General features: G+C 43.6%; 2 protein-coding genes across 2 annotated transcripts in view; one reads left to right on the forward strand and one right to left on the reverse strand.

Moving 5' to 3' along the window:
* The window catches only part of SSTR3 (somatostatin receptor 3), a gene marked incomplete at its 5' end in the record, with an annotated part of 238,607 nt that overhangs the window by 193,604 nt on the left and 24,988 nt on the right, over positions 1–20,015 (forward strand). The gene's annotated exons all lie outside the window — the stretch shown is intronic.
* On the reverse strand, positions 1,614–18,824 carry CSF2RB (colony stimulating factor 2 receptor subunit beta). The gene is given in 13 exon segments (XM_081928215.1): positions 1,614–2,866; positions 3,860–3,939; positions 4,802–4,871; positions 7,043–7,133; positions 10,265–10,427; positions 10,516–10,658; positions 11,244–11,404; positions 11,500–11,638; positions 12,827–13,007; positions 13,583–13,740; positions 16,084–16,250; positions 18,420–18,567; positions 18,570–18,824. Coding segments are annotated over 13 exon segments (2,649 nt in total). The 5' UTR covers positions 18,634–18,824; the 3' UTR covers positions 1,614–1,782.

Below are 20,015 nucleotides of genomic sequence, written 5' to 3' on the forward strand. Positions count from 1 at the left end.
CTGGCAGACGACAGAGAATTAGTCCAGCATTTATTATTTATTCATAAAAATATTTATATACAACTATTCATTAAAAAAAAAAACGGAGTGGTTTACAACAATTATACATAAAACCATACAATAAAAATGTCAGAAAAATATTAAAATCAGAAATCAGATCCCTATTATGGAAAGATGCACTCTTAACTGCCTGCATAATCCAGAGGAAATAGAAAAGTTTTCAGGAGGTGTTTAAAAGTTGAAACAGTAGACATCTTTGGAATCTCTATGGGCAGAATACGCCACAATACTGAGCTGAAGACACTACAGGCTTAGTTTCTTGCTTTTGGCAAATGAGCCTCCTAGGATCATAGAATTGTAAAGTTAGAAGAGACCCCATCTGGTCCAATGCCCTGCAATGCCAGCTCTAACTTGCCATCTTGGGGAACAACCAGCAATGCTCCTACAGAGGAGGACTGGCACCTTATTTTCTGAAAAAAGAGAGCACTGTATATATTTATAAATAAACCATATATTCTAAAGACACTGCAGTCTCCACTGTTCCTCATTCCAAAGAGACTGAGCCCTGGGTATATAGCGCCTGGAACCCCTGGAATCTCTCATCACTCAGAAGTTGAGGTGGCATGCAACAATATAAAGCTGAGCAGCCAGAATTAAAGAAAATAAATTCCCCCAGAGAGGCTCCAGTTTGTACTAGGGGAGCAATGGCCTTCAGGAAGAGAGAGAGAGAAACTTTTTATCTTTTCTATCCTATGGGGTTTGTATGTTTGGGAATTCAGTGGGCAGGATGAGTCCCTGAATGTTTATCTTCACTATTTGTTTTGCTATACATTTTCTGACACATAATAATATTTCGCCAAACTAGATACGGCACTATTAATATTTAGCCTTAACAGGCTTGCTTTTTAAAAATAAATACATAAATACATAAATAGCTGACATGAAAGGAGAGGGAGATGGGGCAGCAGGGCGGGAGGAAGAGAGAAATTCAATTCAATTCACCTTTAAAGGCAAACGTACTTAATCCACACTTTCCAGAACAATATGAAAACTGAAATACAGCTATCTATCTATCTATCTATCTATCTATCTATCTATCTATCTGAAAATAACAAACAGAATGCTCTGCAAAAATGTGTGTATTAGGGAAAATGGCATAAAAATGTGTATACTGTATGGGGGGGGAGAATTTGTACTAAAATGCTGGTGAATTTTCCTGAGGACATTTAAAAAATACCTAAATAAATCACATGTTGATATGAAGCTGTGGAGAACTGAAGACTGGGAAAAAATGAGAACTGGGGAGACACTGAAACAGACAGATTTATCCCTTTTTAGGGCAAACAAAACAAAAAAATTCCTTCCAGTAGCAGCTTAAAGACCAACTAAGTTAGTTCTTGGTATGAGCTTTCGTGTGCATGCACACTTCTTCAGATAACAATATCTTGGTACCTTTCTGAATACTGTAACTTCTTCAGTATCTGAAGAAGTGTGCATGCACACGAAAGCTCATACCAAGAACTAACTTAGTTGGTCTTTAAGGTGCTACTGGAAGGAAATTTTTTTGTTTTGACTATGGCAGACGAACACGGCTACCTATCTGTAACTAGGGCAAACAGGTCTGTGTTGTGAGAGGAGGGGGCGCTTGTCCCTCCTGCCATTCCTACAGAATCAAAGAACTGTAGAGTTGGAAGGGACCACACACAAGCACCCCCCCTCTGCTTTTCACAATGGGAAGAAAGCTCAATACTAGTGACAAAAGGAAAGACAACCGAATGATGTTCATGTGTGTCTGTGAGGCATGCCCACTCTCAAGTCTTGGCAGAGGGCAGGGGTGGTCTGCAGCTTGTTCCCAAGATGCCTGTCCTCACAGAGAGGCTTGGTACCTTTCTGAATAACTTCTGATAGTTGCTCCTGTACAGATCCTGCTTGACTCTTAGAGGCTTCCGCCATGGTCTTGGAGCCAGGGAAGAAGCAGTATTCACCTACCTGGCTTAATAAAACTGGGCTACTGTTGCCACCAGGTTGGAATAAAAGGAAGCCCTTGTGTTTAGGCTCATCTGGGGAGAAAGGAAGCCCTTCCTTTGGCACAGATCTTGGGGTTTGGGGCATGCTGGTGACGTAGTCACTAAATGAGTCCAGGGACACGACTGGAGCATTAGCTGGGTGCCCAGGATCTGCTTCCTTCTTCTGAACCAGCTGTGAGCTTGAGATATCATCCATGGTTGGGGTCAATTGTGAGGCAGCTGTGGCTATCCCAGAACAGAGATGACTTCCATCCTTTGAGGTCAACAGAGGTGAGGGGAGCAAAAAGTCCCTCTCTTTACTTAGTGGTAGATCTTCTGTGGCAATGTAGTCTAAGGACTCATTTTGACAGTGGTTCTTCATGCTAGTAAGGCTTTGTGACCTCAAACCTTCATTTGCCTCCTTCTCCAACCTGTCACTTGCCACTCGGCTTTGTTGCCTTTGAAGAAGTTGTTGGTTCTCTTGCTCTCGGACTAGGACAAGAGATGCTGGCGGCTCTTCCTCTTTCCCCAAAGGTGGAAGCTGCTGGAAACTAGAGCAATGAGGCAGTCCTACAAATTGCAGAGCCACAGGCGTCTCCTTCCTTTCCAAAGAGGCAACTTCCAAGTCCTTCTGGTTCTCAGGCAGAGAGGACTCTGGTGGGAAGAGTAAGTATGGGCCATCAAAATCAAACTTCCGAGCCTTGTGGCTACAGAGTGGCTTGTCGGGCTGATCCAAAAATTGGCTGGCATTGGCCACAGAAAGTTCTGTTCCTTTCACATGCTGGAAGGCAGTGGAATGTGGTGTTGTTTTCCCTGAACTGGAGGCTTCAAGAGACTCTGGGTGACTAACCAGCTTCTGGCTGCAGCAGAGGAAATAAGTGAAGAATGTTGGTCAGTAAAGAGAGATCTTCCCACCCAAACATGTTACTCCAAGACAATACCCCTACTCAAGCATTTGCCTGAGTGTGTGTAGGCTAAATGTGGGGAGTGGGAAGGGGCATGCATGCAAGTCCCACTTCAGCGTCCTCCCATGCACCAACTGTTGAGAGGGAAGTCTGAGGAGGAATTCATCTGAAGATGCTGGGATCCGGAAACCTGTCTTATCAGGCCATAGCTCAGAGCCAGAGCATCTGTTTTGCCTGCAGAAGGTCCCAAGTTCAACCCCCAGCTAGTGGCTGACTTGGATACTATGGCACCCGTTGCGAGGCCAAAATTTGGTGTACAAACAACCAGTCCTCGCATTGCCTTCCCAAAAGTGGGTAAGGCAGTGCTGGCTCTGGAAGGAGGTGTAAGGGCTCTGGCATGGTCCTAGAGCCCTCCTACCTCCTTCCCAAAGCTGGGAAAGCACTAACTAGGCTTTCGGAAGGAGCTGGGAGAACTCTAAGACCCTGTCAGAGCCCAACAACTCCTTCCCACAGCCCAGCACCTTGCTTACTAGGTTTTGAGATTTTGCCCCCTTGGCTCAGCAGCCACTCCTGCCCCTAACATCTCCAGGTGGTGTTGAGACTGTCCCCTGCCTGAAACGGAGTGAGTGGGGGCTGCTTGAGAATTAGTGTAGACAATACTGAACTAGATGGACCAATGGTCTGCGGCTTCTTTCTATGTGCCCACTTTCCGAGCCATTGTTGGCTTGCAAGTGAACAGGAAGCAGCTAATTAGAGTGACAGAAACCAGTACAATTCTTTGCCTATCTGCTCAGAGGAAACCCCGCTGAGTTAAACAGAGCTTACTCCCAGATAAATGTGTATAGGACTGCTGCCTTAGTGTATACATGGCCCAGAAACATACCAGCTACTGTAGTTTTCTGAGAATGCCTTGGACAAGCAGTGTGTCCTTCCTTTAGATGTACTTACCTTTCCAACATACAGCTGTTCACTTCCTCCCTAGAGCTCTGGCTACTACTGTCCTCTGAGCCATTTAGCAACTCAAGTCTCTGAAAGGACACAAGGGCAGTGTTGAGGAAAGAGCTGGAACGAAAGTGCCACTGTGCATGGTACAAGTTAAACACAGGGTGTTTGCAGGTGAGACCATGTCCCAAGTGCTTTAGTGATACAGGGCATCTGCAAATTCCTGCATTCTCATGGGCACCTGTGTGCTGGCTTAGTGCCCATACGCAGCTGGTCTCATCTTCATTCAGATCCTACCTTATGTATTAGTTAGGTGGATCAATGGTTTGACTCTAATAGAAGAGAATTTCCTATGTTTCACATTTCCAGACTGTTCCAGCGCAGATCTTGGCTTAAAAAAAGTATCAACCTATCTTTGCTTTTTCAAAACAACATGTACACCATACATTGAAAGCACTTTTATATATCACTTTAACAGTCATGCTTTTCCCCAAAGACTCCTGGGAACTGTATTTAGTTCAAGGTGCTGGGAATTATAGCTCTGAGAGATTTCTCCTAAGAATTATAAGCACCTTTACCAAACTAGAGTTCCCAAGATTCTTTGAGGTAAGCCATGTAGTATATTTAAAGTAGTATAAGAGAGTTTTAAATGCATAGTTTTGAAAATATGGATTTAAATGCAGTTGTTCATGTGGGTATTTTTTTAAAAATGTGGAAATGGAATGAAGCAGACTTGGGGTGAATCAGTCAGAAGTGACATGGACCTGAAATTGGTCACCCACATGGAAGAGCCTTAATGTCCTTGGACCTTGACCAAGGCCAAACACACAGTGCTGAAGTATCTCATGGAAGATGGTTCGATACAAAAAAGGATCAGAAGGAATGCCTTCAAACAAAGAAGCCCAGTACACTTTTTGCTAATTCCAGTCCAAAGGAAATCTCTCTCACCGGGAAAAGGTTTGGGAGAAGAAGCGTCTTGGGAGGGTGTGGGATGGCTTCCTTCCAATTCTTGCTCTTCCTGTAATGAAGACATTAAAGCAACGTCAGTCAAACCAAGGTGGAATCTTGTTCAGCAGCAAACATTTGCTCTCTGTGGTTGGCAAACATCAGTCCATCTATACTTCAACAAATGCCGCATGAAACAGCTTCTGAATGGAAGCTGCTCAATGTGGCATCCATAGGATTGTTCACTGCTTGAACCAGCACCACCATGTTAGAAGGATCTCCACACTGCTGCTGTTGCCACCCAAAGTGTTTTCAAGTGTTTTCCAGATGTTGTTTCAAGCATGGACTTTATTCCAGATGTTGAGAGGATGTCTAATAATAGATGACATCTGGTTGCTGCCAGCTAAGTAACCAGGCAAATCTGGCAGTGCTGAGAGCATGTGGTCAGCAGATTCTTAGTCATTTAAAGCCTCCATTTCACCTGGCAGCAGCAGAATGAGAGATGAGACAGCCAGGACCTCTCAATTAGCTTAGGTTAGAGACCAAGTCAATTTGGCTCCCCACTCCCCACAACAGTTTCCATTCAAGCTACTCATTATGCACATTAGATGTGGACTGAAATTTGGCTGAACGTTCTTCAAGAGGAGACTGAAATTGTCCACAATACTACGTTCATGGGGGGGGGGGCATAAGAAAATTCTCAGAAAACCCAAATTTTCTTTAGGTCAGCCAACTTCCCCACTCCCAATTTTGCATCCTGGGAATAGGAGAGAGAATTTTGGGCACAATTTGCAGATCCACTTTTAATTTTGTTTCATGCTTTTAATTTTGTTTCATACCTGGCTTGAGAGCAGTACATATGAAAAGGATCTAGGAGTCTTGGTTGACCACAAACTTGACATGAGCCAACAGTGTGACGCGGCAGCTAAAAAAGCCAATGCAATTCTGGGCTGCATCAATAGGAGTATAGCATCTAGATCAAGGGAAGTAATAGTGCCACTGTATTCTGCTCTGGTCAGACCTCACCTGGAGTACTGTGTCCAGTTCTGGGCACCACAGTTCAAGAAGGACACTGACAAACTGGAACGTGTCCAGACGAGGGCAACCAAAATGGTCAAAGGCCTGGAAACAATGCCTTATGAGGAATGGCTAAGGGAGCTGGGCATGTTTAGCCTGGAGAAGAGGAGGTTAAGGGGTGATATGATAGCCATGTTCAAATATATAAAAGGATGTCACATAGAGGAGGGAGAAAGGTTGTTTTCTGCTGCTCCAGAGAAGCGGACACGGAGCAATGGATCCAAACTACAAGAAAGAAGATTCCACCTAAACATTAGGAAGAACTTCCTGACAGTAAGGGCTGTTCGACAGTGGAATTTGCTGCCAAGGAGTGTGGTGGAGTCTCCTTCTTTGGAGATCTTTAAGCAGAGGCTGACAACCATATGTCAGGAGTGCTCTGGTGGTGTTTCCTGCTTGGCAGGGGGTTGGACTCGATGGCCCTTGTGGTCTCTTCTGACTCTATGATTCTATGATTCTATGATTCCATGATTTTAATATTGTCGAAAGAAACAGTGGGCTTGGCCTCTGCACCTTCCAGTTCTTGTCTTTCAGCTCACTGCTTCCTTCAAACAGTGGCATTAACAGAAGAGAAATTTCTGAGAAAAGTTATGAAAGTTTCTTTTGTATCCTTCTCCAAAACTGCTGGAGGATTCCACCATAGCCAGAGACTGTTCAGCAGCAACAACACCCCAACACACGCACATTTTACCATGCACAAAGAGGGTAGAGATTTTTGGAATACCCTTATCCCCTACAGCCCTTACGAAAACAAGTATATCACTTTTGGAACTGACACCCGAGTTTCCTTGTTTTCCTCTTCCCTCCTCACCCCTTATCCCTTTTGTGTCGTGCCTTTGGATTGTATGCTTGTGGGCAGGAACCACAATGTTTTTAATCTACACACAGCACAGAATAAATTCTATGCACTTTTTACATGACAAATAATAATAACACTGCCATGACACTATGCCACCCAGCATGGCCTGCGTGTTTATACATATTTCAGATGCAGAAAGGGTGGAGAACACTCCTCTTTGTGGATGTTAACAAACTGTGAGCTGTCCATGTGCAATGCATCACCAATGCAAATGTATGTTCTGGAACCCCTTGCAGCCAGTTCCCACCCTCCAGTCCACTATTGTGTGCCAGTGTATCCAGATGCCCAACCCATTTGCAACACATGCTTACCTGAGAAGATAACTATGGCAAACGCACATGCCTGCCATCATCACAATGACAGAGACTGCTGCAATCAGTATAATGCTCCAAGGAGGCACAACTGAAACCAAACAGAGGATTGCAACATCATCAGAATGCTGAGAGATCAATTGAAAGGAAAGTTAAAGCAATTTGCACTTCAAAATTGAAAACTGACTTTGAAGTCAAAGCAGCATTGCCTTTGCTTCAAGTGTTCTTAAGAAGTCACACCCAGGGAAAACATTAGATGCATGTCAAGCAGACTTCCGGACTGGACTACTGTAATGTGCCCTCAGCATCAGTGGCAGAGCATATGCCCGCACTGCCCAGGGCAGGTGCGCTCCCGAGGGGGGCATGGCGTGGATGGTGCCCTCTCACACACCACAGTTCAGGGTAGGAGATGTTGGGAGCTCGGCCTACACTTGAGTAGGACCCTGGCAGAGACACATGCTTGACTGGCATGTTCTCTCCCTCCTAGTCATTCGTTCGGGAGCTTCAAAAGCTTTATTCTGCCCAAACATTACAGCGACCAATGCCAACCGACACCGGCACACTTAGGGATCCACAGAGTTTGCACAGTTTGCGTAACAGACCTCAGCAACTCAGCATTTTGGCTAATCTACCTTATTTACATATAAACACACATGGAGCACTGCAATATGGCTCCCTCTCTCTCTAGCATCAGACAGCCAAGAAAAAAAGAACAAAGAACAATATTCCCACTTCATGGAACACAGTAACACAAACATCCTGTTTCCGTCATTTCCCACTCTGTGGAGTCAAAACATATACCGTCATGTGATAGACAAAAATCCCATGACTGCAATCATTGAGCAGGAATTCTATTTTTTTATATAATTTTTTTTATTGATTTTCCAAACAGATAATAAAAGACATACACATTACAAAACAAAAACATACCCAACATTAAACATATACCGACTTCCCCATACCTCCCTTTCGCTGCATCCTTATTCCAAAGTTCTTTAGCAACCCTTTAATCAGTTTATCTACTGTTTCCCTTTCATTAAATTTCTTTAAACTTAATAATTACCGCTGTATTTCTCTACTTCTTACCCCTTGACATCTCAACACTCCTCTATTTTACAACTGTTTTTAAGATATAATTTAAACTTCTTCCAGTCCTCTTCCACTGTCTCTTTCCCCTGGTCTCGGATTCTGCTGGTCATTTCTGCTAGTCCCATGAAGTCTGTCACCTTTGTCTGCCATTCTTCCAGAGTACAGTAGGTAGTTCTTGCATCTTCCAATACTTTGCCAGAAGAATTCTTGCTGCTGTAGTAGCGTACATAAAAAAAGTCCTATCCTTCTTTGGCACCAGTTGGCCAACCATGCCCAGGAGAAAAGCCTCAGGTTTCTTAGGAAAAGTCCATTTAAGGACCTTCTTAATTTCATTATAGATCATTTCCCAAAAGGCTTTAATCTTTGGGCAGGTCCACCAAAGGTGGTAGAAGGTACCTTCCGTCTCATTACATTTCCAACATTTATTATTGGGCAAATGGTAAATTTTTGCAAGCTTGACTGGGGTCATGTACCACCTGTAAATCATTTTCATTATGTTCTCTTTTAGGGCATTACATGCCGTGAATTTAACACCAGTGGTCCATAACTGTTCCCAGTCAGCAAACATAATGTCATGACCTGTGCCCATTTAATCATAGCTGATTTCACCCCTTTGCTTTTCATATCAGTCCTGGAGGTTTTGTTAAATATGATCAGAAGGGACCAGTTGGTTAAAGGTATTCAGGTCGGAGTCAAAAATTACAAGTTAAGGGCATTTGCAGATGACCTAGTGTTAACTTTGCAACAGCCAGATACTAGTACCAAAAGAGTATTAGAACTAATTGAGACATTTGGTCAAGTAGCAGGATTTAAACTGAATAAACAGAAAATGAAAGTGCTGGAAAAAAACTTAACAATGGAAGAAAGAGAGAGATTTCAGAGTGAAACAGGGTTGGAAATAACAAAAAAAGTGAAATATCTGGGGGTGAATTTAACATCTAAGAATGTGAATTTATTTAAAGACAATTATGAAAAGTGTTGGACAGAAGTAAAGAAAGATTTAGAAATATGGTCAAGATTGAGACTTTCCTTGTTAGGCCGAATTGCTGTTATTAAGATGAATGTATTGCCGAGAATGTTATTTTTGTTTCAGACGTTACAGATCTTAGACAAGATGGACTGCTTCAAGAAGTGGCAGAAAGACATATCCAAATTTGTCTGGCAGGGCAAAAAGCCCAGAATAAAATTTAAGATTTTGACTGACGCAAAAGATAGAGGGGGCTTTGCCCTGCCGGACTTAAGACTCTATTATGAATCAGCAGCTTTTTGCTGGTTGAAACATTGGCTGCTTCTTGAAGATACAGACATTTTGGATTTGGAAGGATATGACAATAACTTCGGTTGGCATGCATATTTATGGTATGACAAGGTAAAGGTGTATAAAAGTTTTAAAAAGCATATTGTTAGGAAAGCACTATACAATGTTTGGATTCGATATAAAGATTTGCTGGAAAGTAAAACTCCCAGGTGGTTGTCACCAATGGAAGCTAAGGCGGTGAAAAAACTTAATATGGATACTAATTGGCCAAAATATTGTGAAATCCTAGAACAAGATGGTGAGAAGTTTAAACTTCAGAGTTATGAGAAACTAAAGTTCAAAGTTCGAGACTGGCTACATTACCATCAGATAAATGAGACATTTAAGCAGGACAGGAAAATAGGATTTCAGAAGGAGAGGTCAAAGTTAGAAACAGAATTGTTAGAACCCAATACTAAGAATTTGTCTAGAATGTATAACTTGCTGTTGAAATGGAATACACAAGATGAAACATTGAGCAGGAATTCTAACAGGAGAGAGTCAGGGAAGCTGATGCTCACTTTTCTCCTGCTCTCTGCAGGAGCTGCTGCGGCCGGGTGCGCCTCACCATGATTGAGGAGGGCTGCTCTCTGCCGCCAGGTCAGAAGAGCTGCTGCTGCAGGGCGAGAGGTGTGCCATCCACTCACCTGCCATTTTGTCATGACACCCAGGGCGGACCACACCCACCACACCCCACTTCCTTTGCCTCTGCTCAGTATGTGCCTGTCCATACCAACTCTTCAGCAGATCGCCTTCTGAAGACAGCAATAGACATTTTCCCCTAAAGAAGAAAGGTGGACTACAGCCCTTGTTTGGAAACTCCATTTGTGGCTTACCCCTGTGTGTTGTCCAGTCAATTTCCTTGCTCCATTCACTCCATGGACCATCATATGAGTAACCACGGACTTTTGCCCGCACCTTTGCTGTGTAACTTGTGTCCGGTTCGAGCAACTCTGAGGGGAAAGTGAACCATGTGTCATCACTGTTGCCCAAATGGTCCTGAGAAGAAAAAAGAGGAGAAAAATGAGGGAGGAGATAACACTTGGCTTTTTTCAAACTATTGGGGAGCAATTTATTTACTGCTCACCTCCAAAGGCTTTCCGGTTTTCCAGTATGAGATTTGATATGTCTCTGGAATTCGCAGAGTCGAATTCCTAACTTCCCATTTGAGGCTGTACTCCTGGTTGTCCTGGGTTGACACAGACAGCTTGAAAGGTGGGCCTGCCTTGACTGGAAAACAAAGGATGCATCAAGAACATAAACCTATCTCTTGTTAACCTGTTAAAGAGTATTTGCAAGGGTAAGGTCAGGGTGGGCCCAAGCAAAGCAGGTGTTTACCCCCAGGAGCCCCTGGAACTTCACTGAGGGACTAGGATGCATAGCCAGCTCCCTTGGAGAAGTGGCAACACCAAAAGCATCCTCAGAGTCTCAGACTGATGTGCTTCTTTCCTTATGGAGTGTCTCTTGAATTGTGCTACCCCAAGTGGCTGCTAATTCATTTTATGGCTTTATAGCCCTTGTTCCCTCCATGATGGGACAAGGGTCTTCCATTCAGCTATGGACCAGATCCAGACTTGCTCAGCTCCCACAAGGTTGTTGTACCTATTCCCTTCAGAGTCTTGGCCCTCACTTGGTCTGCCTGTAAGAGGCACTGGCACTGGGTTCGGCCATGTGTTTTTGTCTTATCCTCACATTTGCTTCTTCATGACTGCATACAGGTGACATTGCCCAGGTAAGTCACAAAGCAAAGCAAAGTCATAGGAGCCCGCATGCACCCAATAGAATTAAGCTTTGTGGACTCTAAAGGGGCCTTACTGTGTTTTGCTGCCTCCATCACTTTCTCTTCCTCTTTTGGCTGCACAGTCACGAGATATTGGCTTATCCTCTTGGGGTTGGTGACATTGATCAAACAGCTTTGCAGGACATATTGGGTGGAAGGTAGTTCCATTTGATGGACTGGAGAGCATTCCTTCTCTCTAGGAACAAGGAAGATACAACAAGAGGAACTTAAGTTTTTTTTTAAAAGGCAAGAATATTTGGAGGTATTTTTGCTTCATACAGAAAATCTCACCCTATTTCTGGGCTGGCTTTGTAGAAGAGTGTGAATGAGACTGAACTGGTGACCTCTTGACGCACCTCCCAGCTGCAATTTAGCTGATCAATGCCATTAAATAGACAGCGGAGGTTCTTGGGCTGAGCTTCTGCATCATCTAATGGGAGAAACCAGAAAGAATAAGCCCTGTCTAGGGTCATGCAGAGCTTGGCAAAAGCTAACACAGGGAAGTAACATTGCGGAGGTATTTGGTAAGAAGTGCAACTAGAAATGAAAAAGAGGATCCATTAAATATCAGGCTTCTCAGAGAACACAAACCAAACTATATAACACAAAACAATTCATTGATCAAAACAGAAATAGGGGTTGTCCTGCAGAGAAGACACCAGTGCAAATTAACTGTCATTAGTGTTGTGGAAGCCACCAATGAGTAGATCAGAAATGGGGAGCCTGGGTCCTCCAAATATTGCTAGACGCAGACATCAAGGCCAAAGGTCAGGGAGCATCTAATGAATTAATTCCAAAGGAAACAGAAACTATGTACACAGTGCATCCCTGGAGTCCTCACCACTTGTTGAATTAAGGTGCTTGGAACAATAAGATGGGAAGTGGGTTAGTAAATGTGAGGGAAGCCTTGTATGCAATAGGCTAAGTCTATTTAGAATGAGCACAGCTGAAGGTACCATCACCTCCTGGTCCAATACTGGATGTCATGGACAAGGCAGATCAGAGTTTACAGCTTCTGACATGCTCCAAGAAAGGTTGAGAGCAGACCGAGTCATTATAAGCATCTTCTGGAGACTTAGGATCTTCTGGCTCAGGTATCTCCTGATCTCCAGCAGCAGACTCAGAATTCTGCTCTTGGTCGGACTCCTTAGCTGTAGACTTTGCAGCCCATGACCTTGAGTCTTGATTGCTGCTGGACTCTGGGGTCATGACAGGTACAGGTTAACTCCAACAGACGTCCCATCATGTTTTGAGGTGAACCACCAGCATCATGGAGTTCTTTCCAAGAGTGATCAAAATGTCTGGGTGTGTCTCAAATCTTCGATTCATCTCAGTGAAAAACTTGAAGCTTCTTCACAAGCTGCTTAATGGCATCACAAACACAAAGCTGATGGTGGGCACCAAGTTCGGAAAGGCTGCCCAACACCATGGGTGTCTACAGAAGAACAGCAATGAGATATGCATGTGCAAGAGCATCCAGAGTATTTGAGCAACTGAGTGCAACTCATCCAGAGCTAATCTTCCAGCATAAATCTTATCCAACTGGCATGCAGCTCTTCCAGCAGCTTATAACATTCAGCCATGACCATAAGGAGAAACCATCTCTTTGCAGTATTACCTTTCCATGTTTTCAGTGTCTCCCAATAGACTTCGTGGCTCCATTTACTGTAATGGCCAACAAGACCACTGCCTTGTCTTGGTTTGCTTCGAACACGAGCAACATAGGGGCTCCCAGGCACAAGGGCATCGTGGAGGAAAAGGTATCTGGAGGTGTTTGGCACCAAGATAGAGGTGGAATCCTAGCAAGGGAGAGAGAGAAATTTGCATAGAGGGTGGAAAGAAAGATAAATACGTTTCCATAGTCGAGCGGTGGGACACCGTATATCATATACTCTATATACTCCAGCCACCCTTTCTCACAGGGGCCAGCTTTGGGGCCTATAGGAAGCCAAAAGTGGGAGCTAATCACAGCAGCACTCCCAACGCTTGTTCTCTCCAGCAACTGGTATTCAGAGGTCTATCACCTCTGATACTGGAGAGAGTACAGAGACATCATGCCTAGCAGCTACTAATAGCTTTATCCTCTTTGAAATTGTTTAAACTCATTTTAAGGCCATCCAAGGTGGCAGTCATTATATCTTGGGGTAGTGAATTCTATAGTGCTACCTTCTGTACTCCATTGAAAACTCTTAATTTTTGAAAATCAGTCAGCACTTCTACTAATGGTATCGGATACACTTCTTGTGTAGAATAATATTTTGTGGTGGATTTTTATAATAATAATAATCATCATCATCATCATCATCATCATCATCATTGCATGACTAAGTGCAGGCAGAAATGTTGACGTGATACCTATGTTGATCATAGATACCTCCCAGAGTTCCCAGCGCCTTTTGTAGGTCACTTCAAAGTCCAGGGCTCCATCCAGCCAATGTCTTTTATTTGTTCCACCCCCTGCTTCCCAAGCCAATAGGTAGTCACCATCCTCTGTGACAACAACATCTCGAACCTGGGGTGGAGGAGGTCGTACTGGAAGAGTGAATAAAGAAAAACACAGGTGGAAAGGTACAGATCTGCCTATGGTACCTGCGTGGTACATGACAGAATGCCTCTTCTTGTATCTACCTACTGCTAACTGTATCTAAGAATGTCTTTCTCTATGCATTCCTTCAATCTAAAGTTCAAAGGGGGGCCTTTTTGGTGGTGGCCCTCTGGCTATGGAACACTCCCCATAGGGAAAGTCACGTACCATCTATGTTGTTACTTTTTCAGTGTCAGGCTAAAAACCTTTCCTTCTCCCCAAGTCTTTTAAGACCACCTGATTTTATTCCCTGTCTTCTGCTTGGCTCTTGGAGTTTTAAGATTTACTGTGCAATTGTCCTACAAGCATTGTACAGGTGTTTTAAATGATCCGTACAATGCTTAGATAAGTTGCTTTATAAAGCATCTAACAAAGTATAACAAATAAATCTTCATTTCTTGCACCTTGGACCTATCCACTCTTAACTGGAACAGGAGGCAATTGGTTTCAGCGGAATTTCCCACCCTGGAGGTGTGCTTAAGATTGCAGCTTGTGGATCAATTCAAGCAAGCAATAAAGATGGTTTAGTTGACATTCAGTCAAGGCCCAAGGTCTATTGATCTGATGTCTTCACCAACAAAACACTGATTGTGTCAGCTTTAGAAGTCTAACTTAATGATATTTCAAATATTTTTACATCGCAAAGAGATGACAATGTGAAACTGCTAAATTACAATAAATTGAGAGGTTCAATGCTATCTCCTATGGAATGAATGAAGACATAGACGTTCTAGCACATTATGTGCATTAATTGGTTTCCCAATGTCAGGCTGTCTCAGTTATCAACAACTTTGCAACTCCCGTGCAGCCTTGGAATTCCTCCTGCTAATCTCAAACTCTTGAACTTTGGTCCTTGCTCTTGGACTGGACTGATTGTTGCTAATCCTTTTCCTTGTAATAGCACCTATCCTGGATTCTGCTCTTTCCAAGCCACTGAGTTTGTGCCTAAGTAGACCTGTTATTGGTTTGGGGAGGGAGGCTGGGCACATGCTGTATATGAACCTGAATGCCCTCTGCTGCACTTTCCTGAACCAAATTATTTCCTGAAAGTGACTCCACTTGCTTCAGAGGTTGCCAACGTGATGCCTGCCAGATGTTGTTGGACTCCAAGTCTCATCAGCCTCAGCCAGCATAGCCAATGGCTAGGGATGATGGGAGCTGGAGTCTAACATCTGGATGGCACTACATTGGCCACCTGTGGCCTAGATGGGACACTGCTTGTTCTGACCCCTCAGGACTCCACCCTAACCTTTCCACATCACCATCAGTGGCTGCCTTAGACCACCAAGATTGGACTAAATTAAGCCCACTGCCGCATCCTCCATATGAGATTTGTCACACTGCAGAACAGGATATTCAGGGGAAGACTGATATCAACTTGTAGGCGCATGCATCTCTACACAACATCTCCAAAACAGTTTGAGGGCATGACTTAGAGGGAAGAAGTGGATTCTTAACAACTGAGATAAAATAATTCAGGGTGAGAAGAATCAGAAGGATGGAAATATTTAAGCTCCCCTTTCTTGCTGGCTGAGGCTGATGGGAGTTGGAGTCCAATAACATCCTTGCCACTGAAGGTTCTCCATCCCTGATTTCAATGTTCATCACAGACTCAGAATTCCATAGCTTCATCAAATGTCTACTTGGGCTCTCAGCACCTTCAGATTTAAAATGAGCCCCCCAAATCTATTTTTGTTTCCTCCTGATGGTGATGTGGAAAGGTTATGGTGGGGGCTAGAGGGGTTACCATACATTAACCTAGACCAAGCATGTCCAAAGTCCAGCCCGGGGGCTGCGTCATGCTATCTGTTGCTGCTGTTGCATGTTGTAGTCTCCATCATCTGGGGCAACAGGTTGACAGCCTAGGAATGGAGATGCCAATAATAATGGAGAGCTTGTTTCTTTGAAGTTTGACCACAGTCACTGTTCTCTTCTGTGACCTCAACACCTAAGTGTAAGTGTAAGTTAAACCCAACAATTTATGTGGGGTTGTAATGTTATTTTCCACTCCCACCTTTCTTCCATGGGATTTAAGGCTGATACACAGAGCTCTTGATGGTCTCCCATCAAGGCACAGATCTATTTAGTTTCAGCAAGGTTGCTACACCCTGTGCTTTTCAGTGGATACCGTAATGTTTGATGTTTTATCATGTTTTTAATAGTCTCTTGGGAGCTGCTGAGAGTGGCTGAGGAAACCCAGCTCGATGGACTGGGTATAAATAAATTATTGTTGTTGTTAGACAAATTGCATGAGTCCACCTTTCATATTTCTGGGAGACGTGAGTACATACCATTATCAAAGAGGCTGACATTCACCTGGACTTTCAGTTCCTGATCTGGTTTGAAAATGAAGATATTATTCAACCAGACATTGAAAATTGTCTGGTTTTTGTGGCAGCTCCAAAGTATCTGTGAACCTTCTTCTTTGGAATGACATGTCATCCGTGTGAGGTTATTCCTATAAGCACCAGAAAGCCTCATTTTATTTACTGGTAACAGCAAAGTTGTTAATTCTACAAGCATTCATTCACAACCCAGAGTCCCAGAGAATGAGTCTGATGATACACAATGCTTGTTACAGCTCTATAAAAAAGACGGGCCATATAAGTTAACAGGATTGAGGGGGGATCTTGGGACTATAGACCTCCTGCCCCAATGTTTCAAACATAGAAAAGGCACTTCCTGCTGCCCAGTGTAGGGTTCCTTCATAATAGTCATGCCCCATTCTAAGGTAATACAACCTTCTAAGATATATAAGGAGCTTTCAGGGCCCCTGCTGCAGAAATAGTAATGGTTCTTCAAACCCCTGTGACTCCAGTTCGCTACACCTCTGCTCCTGTCCTTAATTAACACGGGGCACAATTCTCTGCTTGTGAGATCTGGCCAGAAAAACAATGTTTAGCTGGAAAAGGTTGGTAAGAGAGTACACTGAAGGTGCCTGCCCAAGGAGTTCAAGGTGGCATGCATTGCTCTCATCACCACCCTGTTTTACCCTCCCAACCATCTTGAGAGGTAGGTTAGGCTGAGCAACAATGACTGGAACCAAGGCCACTCAGCATGGATGTAGCCAGGGGGTGCAGGAGAGCAGCTGCCCCCTCCAAATCAAATAAATAAAAAATAATATTTAACTAACTGACCAATTGCATCACAGATAACTCAGTTCTGCCCCTACAGCATAAAGCCTGCCCCCTCCCCCAAATAAACCCTGGCTACGCCCATGCCACTCAGTGAGCTTTGTGGGTGAGTGGAGATTTGAGCTCTGGTCTCCCAGGTCCCACTCCTTTCCTCTAACCACCACACCACACTGACTGCCATTTTCATGCCTCTATATCCTGCTGGCCTCCACCTCCTCTTACTCTTAACAACCACTCCTTCCTTTTTCCCCCCTTTGTCAGGCTAAGTTAAGGTTCAGTTCCTCTTTCAAAGGAACACAGAAGAGGAAGATGGAAAATGGAAAGAAACATCACCACTTCATCTTCTGGAGAAGTGCCCCCCACGCCTAACAAAACCGTTCCCTTGTTATTTTTTCCTCTCGCATAAAGAGACCATAGCCCTTTTCTGCACGTTACAAAGAATGTGCAGAGGGGAACATGACTGCAAGCGTTGCCCCTCCTCCTGGTCTCAGCATGTTCATTAAAATGCATGTTCATTAAATGGACAATTTGTTTAATGAGGTGCAGGGCAGGAGACTGTGGCAAGGAGGAGGCGCTCTTTCTCTGAGAGCAACCTGAGGGATGGGTGAATCTGTCTATTTCTGGTCCATGCCATTTTTACATGTATTTACCCATCGGTCTGCCCCATCCCAATTCTCAATTCATCCACGCCTTCCTTCCTTGAAGAATATGTATTGAATTACACATTTTAAAATGTATTTTGGAATCCTGCAGTTGGAAGAGGACTCAAGGAGTCAAGTCTAACTGCCAGCTGATGCAGGGAATTTGCTGCTACACAGCATCCAGCCAGCCACTTCTTTAGAACTCCTAAGGAAGGAGAACATACTACTTTCCAAGTCAGCCTGTTCCACTGTGGGCACCACAAGGAAATCCCTTCCCAGTGTTTAGTTTCAGTCCCCTTTCTTGCAATTTGAACCTATTAGTTTGGATTTATCTAAAATACACATTTTGAAACATATCTCTCTTTCTTTCTTTTTCTTCTTTCTTTCTTTCTTTCTTTCTTTCTTTCTTTCTTTCTTTCTCTCTTTCTTTCTCTCTTTCTCTCTACCGCTCAAAATACAGAATTTTTGAAAATAGTTTTTTAGCCGAGAACTGCACAGGAGCACTTGGAAAGTGCAAAACAACAACAACAAAAAAAACCCTGGTTGATAACTAAGTGAATGAATCCGTACATTAGTCTAGGAGGCAGAGATCAGGCCTGTTCATATTGGGATTTGCAAAGATCTACAGTAATTCCTCAAGCATCTCCGCCCTTAGTCCCAGCAGCCTCCAGCATTATCTTTTCATCATTCTGCAATGGATAAGACAAGGGTGGGTACCTTTTCCCTACCCCAGGTGCTTTTGGACCAACTCCCATCATCCCTGGCTGGCTGGGGCTGATGGGAGTTGGAGTACAACAATAACTGGAGGGCCGCAGGTTCCCTATCCTCAGGGATTAGAGGTTAGGCACTCACTGATCTGTGTCGCTATGAAGAAGCTTCATCTTGACAAAGTTTCTTGCATCCCGGCTTTCATTCCAGGTACAGGCTGTGTGTGACACATAGTCGCTGAAGCAGTCAAGGGTTTCCATAGGTGACTTCCCTGCAAAGGAAAGGAAACATAAGGATATAAACTGGTGTTGGGGAAAAGCCAAAGAAGCAGGGAACGAAAGGTTAATGAATAATACATTCTCTAATCTCTTGGTGGTTGTTCATGGATTTAAGGAACATAAATGTTCCTCTTAGCTTCATAGTCTTGAGAATGGAGGGTCTTGTGGCACTTTTAAAGAACTACACATTTATTATGGCATGAGCTTTCAGGGACTAGTGTCAATTTCATGTGACGTATGAAGTATAATCCTAAATTCCTAAATGATGGTGGAGATGGAGAGGAGCAGGAGGAAGAACTGGCCAGCAAAATAGTTTCATTGGTGACTAGCAAATCTTTTACTATTTCTTTCATCTTAGGTTTGATTCAGGACTATGGATTCTTATCATGTAGCATGTTGATTCAGAGAAATCCTTGAAGAGAACCTACACATAGCTGTCTCTGAACATATTTTACCACTTTTTGTGCTCATTACTTTCCCGGAGAATTGCAATTGCAGAATTTGGAGAAGTATAGATTTTGAAGAATGGCTGTGTTTCCGTTTGCGTGTTGTTTCAGAAAATGTGGGTTTGGTAGGTTCGACTTTAAATGTGGGCTACATTGAATTTCTGCTCCCTTCCTAATTGCAAAGTTTTCTCTCAGTTCAGTGATTTATATTTCTACTTTGTAGGAAATGCCATCCATTCCCTTGTATGGGAGGAAAAAAAGGGGCGTGCTTTGAATGACATGAGGGGTCCAAGCTAAATCTCCTCACGGTGACCTCCGTGTCTCTAGATATGATTTGGGTTTTGCCTCCTCCCTCCTCTCTCTACCACAAAGAAGCCACCTATGTCTACTGAAGTCACTTGGAGCCACTGCGTCGTTTACTTTCTCAATAACCCCACCCCTTCATTTTCATAGCCTCGTCCACCCTGGTTCCATCTCCTGGTGTAACACAGTGGTTGCCAACATGGTGCTTGCAGATGTGCATGTGCCTACAGAGGACGTGCTTTGTTTTGGGTTCTCTGGCTTGCAAATGTTCCCAGAAGACCCCGAAAAGTTGGTGACCTCTGCTTAAATTTGATATGTTGGTCAGTGGGATATTATGTAAAATCATGCAAATTCACAAAGATCCATTTTAATTCTACTGGCTTCAACTTTTACCTAGATCTCATGGAAAGGTAAAGACTCTCTCTCTCTCTCTCTCTCTCTCTCTCTCTGTGTGTGTGTGTGTGTGTGTGTGTGTTTTCTCTTTTTCTATCTGTTGGCGGGGGATGGGAAGGGGAAAGAATCAGCCAGAGTTGATGGTGCTCACAGCTTTCGCTCTCAAAATTCCAGATGTTCTCAGAGGCCTCCAAAGGTTTGCGACCTTTGCACTACGGTGTAACAGAACACCCGGCATCAGAGGAGCAAGGAAAAAGAAAATAAATTAAAGGAGAAGAGAAAAAAGAGAGAGGGAAGAGTGAGACAATGAATACAAAACT

Source organism: Podarcis melisellensis, assembly GCF_964234715.1.
Source record: "Podarcis melisellensis genome assembly, chromosome: 10".
Lineage (NCBI taxonomy): Eukaryota > Metazoa > Chordata > Lepidosauria > Squamata > Lacertidae > Podarcis > Podarcis melisellensis.